At 40.9% G+C, this 15,345-nt stretch overlaps 2 protein-coding genes across 2 annotated transcripts in view; one reads left to right on the top strand and one right to left on the bottom strand.

The window, feature by feature from the left end:
* The window catches only part of LOC142099084 (uncharacterized), a 195,024-nt gene that overhangs the window by 14,877 nt on the left and 164,802 nt on the right, over positions 1 to 15,345 (top strand). The gene's annotated exons all lie outside the window — the stretch shown is intronic.
* Positions 1 to 15,345, bottom strand: part of BRINP2 (BMP/retinoic acid inducible neural specific 2) — a 163,481-nt gene that overhangs the window by 104,200 nt on the left and 43,936 nt on the right. Inside the window, exon 4 of the mRNA XM_075182196.1 lies at positions 3,951 to 4,132. Coding sequence (XP_075038297.1) covers positions 3,951 to 4,132 — 182 coding nt within the window. The remainder of the gene's footprint in view (positions 1 to 3,950; positions 4,133 to 15,345) is intronic.

Here is a 15,345-nt window from a genome sequence, read left to right as displayed (position 1 = left end):
AACAGGAGCATCCCCCTTCCATCACATGACCTCCTCTGCACAATGCCGGTAGGTCACACAGCGCCTGTAATTAATGCAGTGTATTCTCTCCCACACGGTCTCACTCCTTCCTCTGCAGGCTAGTCAGTTTTATTATCTATCGCTTATTTAAGTCATTACAGGAACAAGTATTCTCTTAAAAAAAACAATAAAAACAAAACCAATAAACATAAGCAATGTAGTTTGTTCCAAGCAAAAAATCTTACATAATGTTTATGCTGGCATTTACAAAATTCATTTAAATTAATATTTGAATTAGTAAGGAATTAATTTACAAGAAGTGATTAGTCACTGTTACCTACATGTGAGGGGAGGGGAAGTGGGGTTCTGAGTGACATTTGTGTGTCATAGGGCATGTGGGGGGTCTGGGTGGCATTTTGAGGGGGGGGGGCATTTGGGATAAAAGATATGCACTGTTTTTTTTATTATTTAGGTTAAGGGTACTGTGCGGCCTGTTCATGACGTATATCAGGTTGCCCATTATGGCTCACAAAACGCTATGAATGACACTAAAACCACTTATGCCAGGGGTGCCATGAATGGAGGTATGAATGCCAAAGCACCAATGGTGGGAGCCCTATTGAACGAGAAGGGTTTATTCAAAAGTGACCAAATCCTAAACTATTTTCAAACATGAACTTTTTATTATTATTATTATTATTATTATTATTATTATTATTGTTGTAGGAATGTATTATAAACAAGTTAACCCGTGCATGATACTTATGCATTCTAGTCAAATCAAGCTACTTAAGCTGTTAAAAAGGTTCTTGTCATGCATTCGGGGCTAGGCCAGGCCACCACAGGGGAAGAGCGTTACTTCCCGACGTAAGCGCCCTTTTTTAACGTGGTTTTGTCTACATGTCACCACCTCATCATTCTTCTCCATCACCTCATCCTTCATCTTAATCGCCACATCCTTAATCTCCATCGTCTTACTGTTCTAAAACCTCTCGATACACAACGTTTCTGCTAAACACCTTATCGCTGTGCTCAATCAGTCTTCCTTGAAGGGCAGTAATTATAACCTGCACTTTCACATCACTGCTTCTCTGTACTCGTGAAAATGCGACATACAATTGTCCATGACCAAACACAGGCTCTGGTAAATAAATACCCACACGGTCAAGAGTTTGAGCCCTCAACTGGTAAATTTAGCCTTTACTACCCCTCCCACGGGGAGAAAGGGGGGATGATGGAAGTTAACTGACTTCACTATTATAATTTTTTTGTCAAATAATGTCAGTATACCAAATTTCAGGTCAATTTGATGAGCCCTTGCTGAGAAAATAGTTTTTTCCACACACACACACTAACACACGCCGCTAGGCTTATATATATTAGATAACCGAGTTCCTAGAAAGATAGCTAACTTGCACAAATACACTCACATGACGTGAGAAAGCAAAAGTGTAATTGTGCACGTGTAAATGACCCCCAAAATAGGTGGAAATAGGGACATACAACGGAAATCCTAACTTGGCATCGTTGAGTAAAATCCAATGATAGCCAAATCCTGTGGGATTCTGGAATAGCCGTTTATAGAACTACATTTGCCACTGAAGTCACTTCTTCACGTGAGTGATCACAAAGCAGGTGGCGGTGATCATTAGTGTACAACATCTGTTGAAGATTGAGAGATAGCAGATAATAAAGCACCCATGTGTGCTAGACCCAATTCTCAGCCAAAGGTCTCCACGGACCGTACAGTATTTGGAAGATTGTATTGTAAACCACTCATCGGGTAACCGGCAGGCTGTGCGACAAATGGGGAAAGAGAGAAATTGCAAGACTGTAACAAACCAAAAAAGCGAAAAAAAAAAATCTGAACCAGCTCATTTTCGGAACAGAAGGGAGCTGGCTGTTTTTTAATGAGTGGCAAGTTCATTAACGGGGCCAATGTTCCATTAATAATGTCGCGGCAGCAGCTTTTCCCTTTGCTGGGACACTGCTCCATTAACCCCTTCCATTCACAATGCAAAGTCAATTCTGCTCCATTAACTTTTTCATACTAAAGAGACCCAAAGGAAATCTCGAACATAACTACACAAAAATAAATATGTTCATTGTTTGTTCAACCCATGGTTGTGTGTGTCTATCATAAGATTACCCTTTATGTTTGTAAATCCTGCCACCAGAGCTTGTCCTTAGCCCCAGTGGCAGAACAAGGTAAGCAGGGGTTTCAAGTGCACAGGTATTGTTAGGGCCAAAGACACCTCGATCAGCTATGGAAGGTATCAGAAGAAAGATTACGTAGAGTACAGTAGGTGGCATTTTAAGGGAGGTGGCAAGGAAAGGCTTAGTCATGCCCACAGGGTGTAAAGGGGCTGTCAGATTAAGATCTAGGGCCTGATTCATTAAGGATCTTAACTTGAGAAACTTCTTATTTCAGTCTCCTGGACAAAACCATGTTACACTGCAAGGGGTGCAAATTAGTATTCTGTTTTACACATAAGTTAAATACTGACTGTTTTTTCATGTAGCACACAAATATCAACTTTAAATTTCAGTGTACAAATAAGCTATCGAGTATTTGTGTGCTACATGAAAAAAAGTCAGTATTTAACTTATGTGCAAAACAGAATACTAATTTGCACCCCTTGCATTGTAACATGGTTTTGTCCAGGAGACTGAAATAAGAAGTTTCTCAAGTTAAGATCCTTAATGAATCAGGCCCCTAGTGCTTTTCTATGATTTGCAAGACTTAAATAAATGACACATACTAGGTGGGAGAATCTAAAAAAAAATGTAAGTGTTGTAAAAAAAAAAAAAACAGATGAGACACTTCCACCCACTGGGCCCAGTGAACGGTGTCCAATCTTTTTACTGTAGCTCCCTACAAGCTACCTGCAAATGAGAGAAATATTAATTAATATTAATATGTGTTGTTGCCTTCCAGGCGGTTCCTGCTGAGCTGAGAATAAATACAGAGAAATTGAATTGAACCCCCCCCCTATCGTATCAGAATCAGATGATTCAATCCTTGACGGGTACTGGAGCGTCGAAGTACAAATATGTGTTGTGCACACACAGTGCAGGCAGCCATGTTGTAGCCTTAACCAATGGTCATGATAATGTAGCGTATCAATCTGCAAGGAACCTGTGATATCATAGAGCCTCGTGCCTCAGTGATGTCATAGATTCCTAGTGAATTAATAGATTGCCTTATCATGAATTTGGTTCAACCCACAAAATTTGGTTCAACCCACTCTGTGTAGGCATCGGCCGCAGTTTAACACCGATCTTGCTCAAAGAATAAGAAACGTACATTCATTCTGCTACTCTTAGTAAATCTAAATTTAGCCCCCCAAAAATGACTTTTTATGAGTCCCCTTTTAAAATAATATAAGTACCTTGTCCAGTACAACCCTCATAGATAAACATTAGCAGGAAATATTCTAGGGCTAACATCCCTTCATTTAATTTAGCTCATACAAATCCAAGTGTCTTCTTAAGCCCCAGGCAGCAAAAACAGTTTGTTAGACCTATAAGGCAGAGACATGCACCTGAATGTGTTACGCATATGGCTAGCGGAGAAAGCAACATTTTTTTTTAATCATCAGATCTGAAGAATATTGCATTCCATTACATTAACTTCCTGATTCTATCTAAAAATACCGTCAGGGGATTGCCTGGATAATGAACTTCCTTCAGATAATCAACCGCAAGACTATTTTCCTCCCGTCGAACCCCTTGCAGAGCAAACAGATCAAATAGCTTTGAATTGACAGGACTGTTTGATCCAGTCCTGTAAATCCTTACCTCACTGCAACCTGGGAATGGTACAGCTGCACCACAAAACATTTCCTAATGAAACTCTGTGCTACAACTCACAGCTCCTCTCATGGCAGAGGTGTTAATCACTGCTATCTTACAGAGGCTACTGCTTCATTAACCCCTGCTCCGTGTACCTTAATGGCTCCCGTGGTGATCTGAATGTGGTGCAGCTGCCTCAGCGCGCTCTCACGGTCCATGAAATATGAAGCTGCCAGCTGGTGCAGAGTGTCCAAAGTGGGGGCCGTTGTGTTGCCACGTACTCCCGCCTCTCGCTTCAGTCTCCCCTTATCCACAAACATGGTGAGGGACTCTTCACCTGAAAATGCACACGGACATATGAGTGACAAACAATTTCAATGAACTAAACTGACTTTCTTACCAGATGGTCAGACATCATTTCAAAGCCTAAAGTACTATACCAGTGTTGGCTAACCTGTGACACTCCAAGTGTTGTACAACTACAAGTACCAGCATACCCTTCTAGCAATAAGCTGCTATATATTGGCAAAGCATGCTGGGGCTTGTAGTCTCACAACACCTGGAGCGTCACTGGTTAGCCAACACTCTATAGCTATATAGTATAGCTATAGCCACACCAATACTATAGCTTTAAAATAGACTACGTCTCAGGAATACCTCTCAGCTTTTTAAACAAGGGGTTTGACAGTATGGAGGCACAAATGTTTTATGCACGTTTAGCTTTGCCATGCTCTAATCATATATATACACGTGAGCACGCCTCAACAGATGCTCAGTCACACAGAACCGTGATACACAGGTTGTTACACAAATGCGAAAAAGCAATATGGCTATAGAAAGAGGTGCAACTGTAATTTGGAAACATCAAGTAGGTGTCTCGGGCAGCAGGTTTGAAAAGGCAGAACAATTTAGAAAATTAATTAAAGATAGATTGAGCTAATAATAATTTAGGCACCAGTAAACAAAAATGTAATAAAAGACATATTTAAGCCTACACCCCTTGAAAATAGGTTTCCCCGTATCCCTGCTTCCCCAGCTGTGCAGGGCTTCATTGAGAATCCTGTAGAAAGAGTTTTCCCAACAAAAAGGCTGCCCCCATAAGTGTGGGTGCTGTTATACCAGTGCAGGGACTGCCACAATATAAGTAAGCGTTCATTCACACAGAGTAGCCAATTGTCCCTACTTTCCAGGGACAGTCCTATTTGTCATTGGAGAATTGCACTTTTACCTTTGCGTTCTAGCTGGTCCATTGTGCAATATGATGTAGCACATGCCCCTGTGTTTCTAACTCCCATTGTCCTATAGATTGTAAGCTTGCCAGCAGGGTTCTCTTACCTCTCTGTCTGTATGTATTACCCAGTATTGTTTTATCAATGTTTGTTCCCAATTGTAAAGCGCTACGGAATTTGCTGGCGCTATATAAATAAATGTTGATGATGATGATTGTCTCCTTGGAAATGTTCCTATTTCTAAATACTGACAGTATAAATCCTTGTATTTATATATATATATATATATATATATATATATATATATATATACACATATATTACATACATCATAACATTAGTATTATGAAATTAGGACAAATTCAAGCAGAATACATCTCAATTCAGCAACAGAACACCCATTTCCCACATAATCATGTACATTTCCTGGTAAACCACATCCCTTGTGACCACCAGACATTTGGACTGCTATAAAAATCTATACTGTTGAGGGTGTAAGATGTCATGATTGGGATTATAGTACACCAAGGACCAACTAATACCACGCATGATGGGCCTGATTCGTTAAGGCACTCATCTGCTGATTTGGAGCGTGTAGTACACAAAATCACTCTGCCATGCCCAGAACAAACAGATATGGCCGAGAAACAGAGAGACACGGACATGTACCCAAGTAATGTCCGTGCGATAGTGAGCGCAAGGAGCTCTTACTACAGCCTCTGACTTCGGGGAGTGAAGTAGGCGGGGATGGTGCATTTTACCGTACTCAATGGTACAAAAGGGACGTGACAAACTTGAGTGCACGCAGCCACCATTTTATCATTAATGCCTTTATTGTTACCAGGTGACAATAATTCTATAATTTTTATCATTTCCAGTGCGTTCCTTTGAGAATTTCTAATCCTCATAGGGATTGGATGTATCATGCAGCGTTTTGTATAATAGAGCACAGCAGACCTACACCTAAATTCAACAGCACACGTATCTTTTGATCCTTTCCTTGCTGAATTCAGGAGTCTGTAACTCATGGATACTACGTGCGCGGAGGGGGGCCAGCTGCACTCAGATTGCGTGCCCTAATGAAATCAGGGCCGACACGTTTAGAGTTACCTACTTATCTTGTAAAGTGTAACTGGTAATTATTATTTATTTATTTTTTTAAACTGTTTATTAGAATCATCTTTTTTTTACAAAAAGCATTACAAAATCTAGAGTGGTTAATCAGTAACAAGAAACACGTGTTTACATACAGCAGGACGCATAAACACTCTCTTAGTTCTACCAGAGTCGGAAGCTAATTGCGTATTTATCCAGAACTGTAAAGATGTTGTTTTACCATTTCAAAATTATAGGATATGGAGAGGGTGGGGGTAATGAATAGGAGGGGAAAGATGCAGGGACCAAAAGGAAGGGGTGGGGAATTGAGGATTCACGTATTAGGCAAAAGAGAAATAAACTTATTTAGAAGTACCGTTCCATGTTCAGGTTCCACTAAAACTGGAGTGGAGGTTGATTATGATATAAGGCCCATGAGGACCAGACCTTGTAGAAGGCAACGGAGGAGCCCCTCAGTATGCTAGTAATATGTTCCATCTGGTAAGTATGCCAGATCCGACTGCAGACCATCTGGAGTGTTGGTGACGTGGAGTTTTTCCAAAAGGCCGCTATCTGACATGTGGCCGCACTAACGATGTGTCTGAGAAGTTTATGAGCGGATTTGGTGAGGTCAGGGAGGGGCAGCGGTAGCAGGATATGCTTTGGATCGGATGGGATGTGAGTATCTAGAATTGTTGAATCTAACGCAAGAACTGCTGTCCAGTATGGTCGTATCCTGGGACAGTCCCACCATATGTGCAGAAATGTTCCCACTTGCCCACAGTTTCTCCAGCAGTCTGCACTGGTCTGTGGGTATATTTTTTGTAGCCTCGATGGGACATAGTACCACCTGTATAATAGCTTATTAGCATTTTCTTTGATGCGAACATTTATGGAGCAACGAGCTGTATATTCATAAATATCCGACCACTGCTCCTCATCTAGCTCGGTTCCCAGGTCCGCCTCCCACTGCACCTGAAAGCGGTCCTTAACAGATGGGGTAGCGGGGAGTAAGGTGTTATATAGAGTGGATATAAGACCTGTGGAGGAGGGGCCCGAGAGACACAAGTTCTCAAATGTGGTGGTTGGTCTGTAAGAGAGTTGGGCTTTAACTGTTTGATGGTAGTGCCTAATCTGAAGATACTGGTGGAACTGTCCCGGCAGAAAACCACACCGCTCTACCAGCTCTGAGAATTGTGGGAATATCGCTGACTTAGTTATATGATTGAGTAACAGCAACTTGCCCTTACCTGCCCATTTTGTGTACATGGGGCAGGACAATCGGGTGTAAAAGCAGGGTTACACCATAGGGGTATCAAAATCGAGTAACTGGTAATTATTTTAAAATGTTGTCACATGGCTGTAAAGCCAAAGATGGAGACTACCATCTGGTGGGTAAATAGTGTTTCTCCAGCAGGGCTTCTCTGTAAAGTTCTGCACAGTCTGGAGCGTAGCGGAAAATAGATATAAAAACATATTTATATAAATAAAAAGTCTAGTAGTCTATGTAATGGGTACTGGAAAAGTGGGCTATCATTCCAGTTACCACAGTAGGACAGCTAAGTGCAGCTCTATCTAGGCAGATCATAGAGGGCAACATTTGCATTCAATTTTAGAGATATTCTGCAGCTGGTGCAATCTACATGAACATAATAAGTTACACCGACTAACACATACTTGCCAACTCTCCCGGAATGTCCGGGAGACTCCCGCATTTTGTGAGAGTCTCCCGGACTCCCGGGCGAGTGTGGCAATCTCCCGAATTCTGCCCACTTCACTAGGAAGTACCCCACTTCCTAGTGAAGTGGGCAGAATTAGATCCCAAACGCCGCGATTCCCGGTGAATCGCGGCGTTTGGCCCCGCCCCCGCTGTCAAATGACGCAATTTGCGTCATGACGTCACAGGGGGCGGGGCCGAAATGACGCGATTTCGGCCACCCCGCCCCTTCACGCCCCCCTCCACTGGCTGGCTCCCGGAAGGGAGCTGAAGAAAGTAGGTAAGTATGGACTAACATCACCTGATCAATGCACATGTTAATACTACAATTCTCTCTTTTAGTCAATCAATTAACTTAACATACACATCACACAGAAGATAAACATATACTGAATACTGCATGCAGCACACAGGACAAAAGGTTTAGTACAGATGATCAATACAGCAAATCCGAGACATTCACAGGGAAAGCAACTTAGAGGGAGACGCATGTTTTCCCAGAAAATTACATAAATGTATCAACTTTGGCTTATGTCCTATTTAGATTTACAAGAGCAAGTTAAGGGGTATGTTTATATTCATAAAAATTTGCTTTAATATATGAAAAGTGGACTGTAGAAAAAGAAAGGGAGGGTGCAGGGAAAATAGGTTTCCAGAAGAGGGACAGTCAGAGTTTTCGGGGATACGGAACCTCACTATCTTTGATGCTTGACTTATCGCTGACGCACATGATGTTTTTCCACACAAACTGTAATGCCTTTGGCACCCATCACTATCAATACACTGTATGTAATGCCTAGAAGACATTGCAGGCTCCTAGGAACTATACTTTGCATGTAAAGAGCTCCGTGCTTATGGGTCGCAGGATGTTAATCTTCACTCTATTATTCCCACTGTTTTTTCTCTTTCACTCCCCTACTGTAATTGCACAGAACCCAGTAAACTAAACAAGCAAATTAGAATTGCACGTTATCAGTTAAATGATCTTTTCTCAGAAATTAGCATTCTGCAATGCTCCATCCCGCGTAATAATAGCTAAGGAGACAGACTGTCTGAGTGACACCTCTTCTCCCGCTAAAACAGTTGTGACAAGTGTAGCGCATGTAACAGTGTGGATTATATACTATCCGTATAGCTCTATACATATTAAGCAAACAGGCACCGGCTCTCCACTCAAAGGGAGGAGGGGATAGAAGCTAAAAATGTGCAAAATAAATGAGGGAGGGTGAACAGAAAAAAAATGGTAAGAAGAAGGTGAGAATGAAACATGTGGACATCAAGTTCCGATTAAAAATGCAGAATATGATCTAAAACAGGCCATGCCAACCTGTGGTCCTTGAGAATTTGCATGAGCTTTGTGAGGGTAAACAGGACCACAGAACTCAGATTGTGACTCCTCCAGTAAAGGTGCATTCACATGTCTTTCCATACAGCTCCCATGTGACAGGTTTCACAGGAAAGCTATCATCATCCTCTATTTATATAGCGCCACTAATTCCACAGCACTGTAAAAAGAACTCACTCACATCAGTCCTTGCACCATTGGAGCTTACAGTCTAAATTCCCTAACACACAGACAGAGACTGGGGTCAATTTGAGAGCAGCCAATTAACCTACTAGTATATTTTTGGAATGTGGGTGCAAACCGGAGTACCAGGAGTAAAGTCACGCAAACATGCGGAGACCATACAAACTCCACACAGGCCATGGTTGGGATATGAACTCATGAACCCAGAGCTGTGAGGCAGAAGTGCAATCACTAAGCCACCGTGAAACCTATGTTTTTTGACACTGGAAACCAGCAAATTGGAGTGATTGCTTTCCTAAAAATTTTAGTGCTGTTACACTTAACACAGACTGTACGGGTAGGTTTCTTTAAATGTTTTATTGTGTAAGACCTCCAAAACAAGAGCTCTTTTACTAAACCAAGTAAAGATCATGTTACATATTATCCAACATTTAAATGTCCCTAAAAGGCAGGAAATGAGGCAGAATCCACTGTACTCTGACAACACTCAGATAAACGGCCACACAACCTGTTTTATCGCACTACTGCTGGTACTGTACTGTCACTGACAGCCTCTAGTGCTAACACTGTGTCCAGGAACCATTTGATTTGATTCCTGGGCTCCACTCAATCACGGTATTGTGGTTTACAAAGAGGAAGCAATGATACATCCCACTGATGAAGCCAGGGTTTCATTCTTGAGGGCCTCACTCAATTATGGCAGAGGAAAAGCCACACATATTACTGCTGCCTTTCACTTGCAACAGATCTCTGTTAAATGTTATGTACAGGTAGTTGGCTGTCCGTAACACTGCTGAGGGACTGGGGTGACAAGTCCCTCTTCCAGCTCTGTGGTTCTCCGGTTAAAAAAAATCTAAATAAATTAAAAGTAAGCACAGTGAAGACTGCATCAACCCATTTTAAGTGACACATGCGCACTGCAGTTGTGAACAATGTATATAAGTGAGACAGTGGGGTATATTTACTAAACTGCTGGTTTGAAAAGGTGGTGTTGTTGCCTATAGCAACCAATCAGATTCCAGTTATCATTTATTTTATACATTTTACAAAATAACAGCTAGAATCTGATTGGTTGCTATAGGCAACATCTCCACTTTTTCAAACCAGCAGTCTAGTAAATATACCCCAGAGTGCATGATAGCTAACCCCACATAATATGCTCTATTCCCCCAGGTTTTTCTGTATGCTTCTGGCCATATACCCTTCCTCTCAAATTGTGCACACAAGCCTAAGAAGTAAAACTGTTACTCCCACGTACACTAACACATAATAAACAATAAAATTTGGTAAATAAATATTATATATATATATATAAATAAATAAATAAAGGTCATGGAACAGATGATAAGATCTGCCTGGATTGTATGACAAGACACGTGACAAAAATGAAATAGTGGAGCTACGCACAATTTCAAAGACAAACACAGGGTGTACTATTTGTCAAGGTTATAAAAGCATATTAATTTTCATTTCAACTGCATAGAAATATTTATTCCATTTTACTATATTCGTCAGAGCTCTCATGAGAAGCTTGTGAACGCTTGCCGGAAAATCAATGTGCAAAATAATCAGTATTTAGAGTGGATCAATGTTATTTTCCTGCTTATGGGTATACCCTTTCAACCTCTTTTTGTAAACGAGCGCCATCTTGGATTCAAACTATGCCAAAGTACCTCCAAGGATCGCATCCTCCCCCTTAAAGACCTTTTATATTTTGCCTCTGTTTAAACAGTATACTCTTATGTGAATCTACAATACTGTCCAGGTAATGAAAATATTTCAGCTTATTTGTAGAATTTTCTAAAATTTGCTACTGTCAACTGACAGGGTAAATTCAGGTGAGAAAATGTGCTTCCTTATGCGCATAATTATACTTATTTTCGTCCAACATGACTTTGATGCATCAACCAGTGCTGTACATTACCATACTATAAATGGTGCAAGGAAAATGAAAAACAAATTATTCAGCGGATCTTGCCGAATGCAAATCTTTACTTGAAAATACAAATTAGGAAAAATAGGAAGCTATACAAATTATTTATTATGATACTATTATATACAAAATATAGTCTAGAATCTTCTTATTTTTCTTCTTCCTTCTTCTTCTTTCTCCAAAAGAGGTATAGCCTCACCCAGAATTAACATAGATTCAGTGGGCCTGAGTCATTAAGGAGAGCCAAGCAAAAAAAAAGGAGTAACTTTGCACCTCTGCAAAACCATGTTGCATTGGAGGAAGAGGTCAATTTAAAATGTGGGAACAGATTTATAGTTGGGATAGGGCATGTCCTAGATCAACTTTAAATTTCAGTGTAAAAATAAAGTTAGTAAGTATTTGTGTGCTACATGACAAAAAAGCAGTATTTTCCTTATGTGTAAAATAATAAACTTATTTGCACTTCTTGTATTGCAACATGGTTTGTCCAGAATAAAGTTTAGTCCCTTTTTTGCCTTGCTCTCCATAATGACTGGCCTAATGTGTCTCAAATTTCCAAGCCAGGAATGTTGGCAGACATGTGATTTACACCACATACGTGTAATTTGCATCATGTTAGCTAGCTATATGTATATATGTCATTAGAATACTCTCTGTATTGTATATAAGTCACTAAAATTATCTTTGCATTGTATATCTGTCACTAGAATGCTCCTGGTATTATAAAGTCGTGACTAGATGGTTCTGCATTCAACACGGGTCAAATGTGGCGGATTTTGTGTTTTATATCTCATTTAAATAAAAACATTTCATATACTTAATTGATTGTGTAAATCCACCCCCACACTAAACAAACCAGGGTCATATGTTTTTGGCATCTCTAATTTTTCAATTGTGAAGCTCTGTTAGAAAAGCCTGAACATCTGTCTTGGGTTTGCCTCTCAAGCCAAAAGTTGTCTTCTGTTATTATTATTATTATTATTATTATTATTATTATTATTATTACTACAAATCTTTGCATCATCATAAAATAAAAGGCATGTAAGCCGTTTAGAAAAATAGGGAAGAATTCTATTTGGTGCCTTCAGAATGGTCACAAGAGCACTCCTCAGCGATTGCAGATTTTTCCTTGCACCCAGTAAGGTGTGCAGGAAAATCCGCGATGTGGGGTACTATAGTACCCGGAAATGAGTGCAACAGAACATGGTGGTGATGTTTAGTGGCACATTGTGCAGAATTGAATTTCCCCTCATCAGTCTACTGCCCATTTTTACAGTGGCAACATGAGATTATTAATGCCCAATAGCTTGTGCATAAGGAGATGCTTAATTTAGTTAGATGAGTGAGAACAGCGCGTGGGGTTCGGCAGTCAGTGGAATGCGTCGGAACACCGAAATAACTGTCAGTTTTAACTGCTGCCATATTCCACACTTGAACATGTTTTTCACAGGATTTGGAAGCACGTATTAAAAATAATTCCTGGAGTTTAGTTATCCTTGAAGCATTTTCTTTGTTTGCCATTTAAGTTAATTACAGTGTTACAATTTGAAACCTGGACTCTATAGTAAGACTCTTCCAACTTCTGTTACATCTGTCACAATCCCCATTTATTCTGTCATGTTCACATTATTCATATACGCTGAACTCCTAGCGTGTGTTCTACTGACAATATCTCCCTGGATACAAACAATAAAAAATTATAAAAACATTTATTTGACACTGTGTATGAATTTTTGCAATTTGTATAATTCTATCCTGTCCAATTATTATTATTAATATTATTATTAATTTTAATCTCCAACCAAACTGCATAGAACCAGCTATCCAACACTCCTGTGAAGAAAACCAGTCTTACAGTCACTGGCTCCTTACTAAAGCGATACCTTATTTTGAAAATAAGGAGCCTGTGATCATAAATACACGCATTTTCATGTTAGGGCGTTTGTACTAATCTAGATGTTTGAGATAGCAAGCTGGACATATGCTGCATAGCTACAAACAAAAAGCATTTATGGAACTAAATATGCTTCAAAATCAGCAAATATTTATCACAGCGGCTCTCCTGCCACGGGTGAAAGCCATTAGTTCACCTGGAGGCGCAATTGTTACAGGCTAACCTCGTGTTATAAGTCTGGAACACTTTGAGATAAATAAGACAATTTCCTCACTTCCAAAAATTCACGTTATTTGTGCTGTGTCGAGTGTGCTGGGTCAACTTGTGAAACATAAAACAGTGGTGCACGCAGGGGGGGTTTCTGAGTCTCCAGAAACCCCCCCTGCGCTAACTAAATGGCCGCTATAGCTGCACTGTCCTATACAGCAGCCGCGGCGCTGTCAAAGAAACGTCCGCGGCAGTGCTGTAGTGTATACAGCACAGCCGCGGACGCTTCTTAGACAGTGCCGCGGCTGCTGTATAGGACAGCGCTGAAGAAACGGAGCTGCTGCGTCTCGCGGGGGGTGGGTTTTTTTTTGGGTCGGGGGGGAAACCCCCTCCCCGACAATCCTTCGTTCGCCCCTGTAAAACAGGGAGTTTGTTCACAGGTAATTATTCAAAATGTCTTTCAAAATGCTGTTTTTGAGCAACAAGCTCCAACCCGGGCTCTCCCCGCCAAATTAATTATAAGCATGCTTTTACCCTCAAGGTATCTTTCTCAGCAACAAGTGGGAAAATTACCATCATCATCATCAGTGTTTATTAAGGAGGCGCCACAGACTCCGCAGCGGCGCAGATTCAGCAATACAAACAACAGAAGCATATAAGTTACATCATACTTGCCAACTCTCCCAGAATGACCGGGAGACTCCCAAAACCCAGGTCGGTCTCCCGGGAGAGCAGGGAAGTATCCCGCATACTGCAATTTACTCGCCAAAATGACGCGTTTCACTGTGAATCGTGTAATTTTGACCCCGACCTCGCAACAAAATTACGTTTTTGTCCCAGGGGTGGGGCCACAATGATGCGATTGACCGCCCCTTCCCGCCCTCCAACTATGCCCCATGCCCGGGATCTCCCGGAATTCACTATTCAAAGGTTGGGAAGTATGAGTTACATCATACAGAGTACAGGAGACGGGAGGAAGAGAGGGTCCTGTTTCTGAAGGCTAACAGATGATGGGGTGGTGGACAACAAGTGGATGTGGCAGGTGGAGCATGGGAAGGAAGTTGACTAAGGATGGGGCGGAGTAGGCTAACGTGAAGAGATGAATTTTAGGGGAGCACCTGAAAAATTGAAAATTGGGGGAGAATTGTCTAATGTTTTGCCATCTTAAAATCCCACATCTTTAATTTCACAACTACATTGACATTCTGCAACCTGAGGTTTTCCTCTTGTTGAGCTGTCCAGTAGCTCCAATACCCAACTGCCAGTGATAAGAGCAATGATAGTTCTACAATAGGGTGCAGATACAAAATACATGGGCCCAAGCCTGCCTTTGGGGCCTGGCAGTGGTGGATTATAATTGGGTTCCAGGCTGCCCACCCACCCCTAAGCTGAAGAGGACCTATTGCTGTTGCAGGTCTAACAAAATGATGCTGAAACCCCATTTTCACGTTCGTACTTTCCTGTGTGTATTACTTTAAATGCTTATATAACCAGGCGATTTCACAATGTTTATATAACCAAGGGCATTTCCACATAATTTGCTAAGGTGGTGTCACTGTGCCTACTGCACATATGCAAACTTCTTATCAGTAGTGAACCAATAGAAAGTTCGAATAATCATGTTTATACCTTATATGCAAGTAAGTTCCGGGACCCTTGTTTTCTGGCCAATAAAAGCATAGGCAACTGCGACATAACCTCGCTTCAGCTAGAACTACTGCAGGAGCTCCGATTACTTTTTTGTTGTTTCCAGTTTGTTACGTCTAGCTTTCAAACTTGGAAAGACGGGGCCTTAGAAGGATCAGTGGCTGAACATATTTACTAGAACATTTATTGGCTAGTTATCACTTCTTTTTATTTACTCTTTGGATTATATTTACTCTTAATATTATATTCTTCACAAAATAAACAATACACTTGTTTGACAGCCTCACTGTCACGTGTTAT

Source organism: Mixophyes fleayi, chromosome 8, assembly GCF_038048845.1.
Source record: "Mixophyes fleayi isolate aMixFle1 chromosome 8, aMixFle1.hap1, whole genome shotgun sequence".
Classification (NCBI taxonomy): Eukaryota; Metazoa; Chordata; class Amphibia; order Anura; family Limnodynastidae; genus Mixophyes; species Mixophyes fleayi.
The sequence above is the reverse complement of the archived record's forward strand: the minus strand, read 5'-3'. Positions and strand labels throughout refer to the sequence as shown.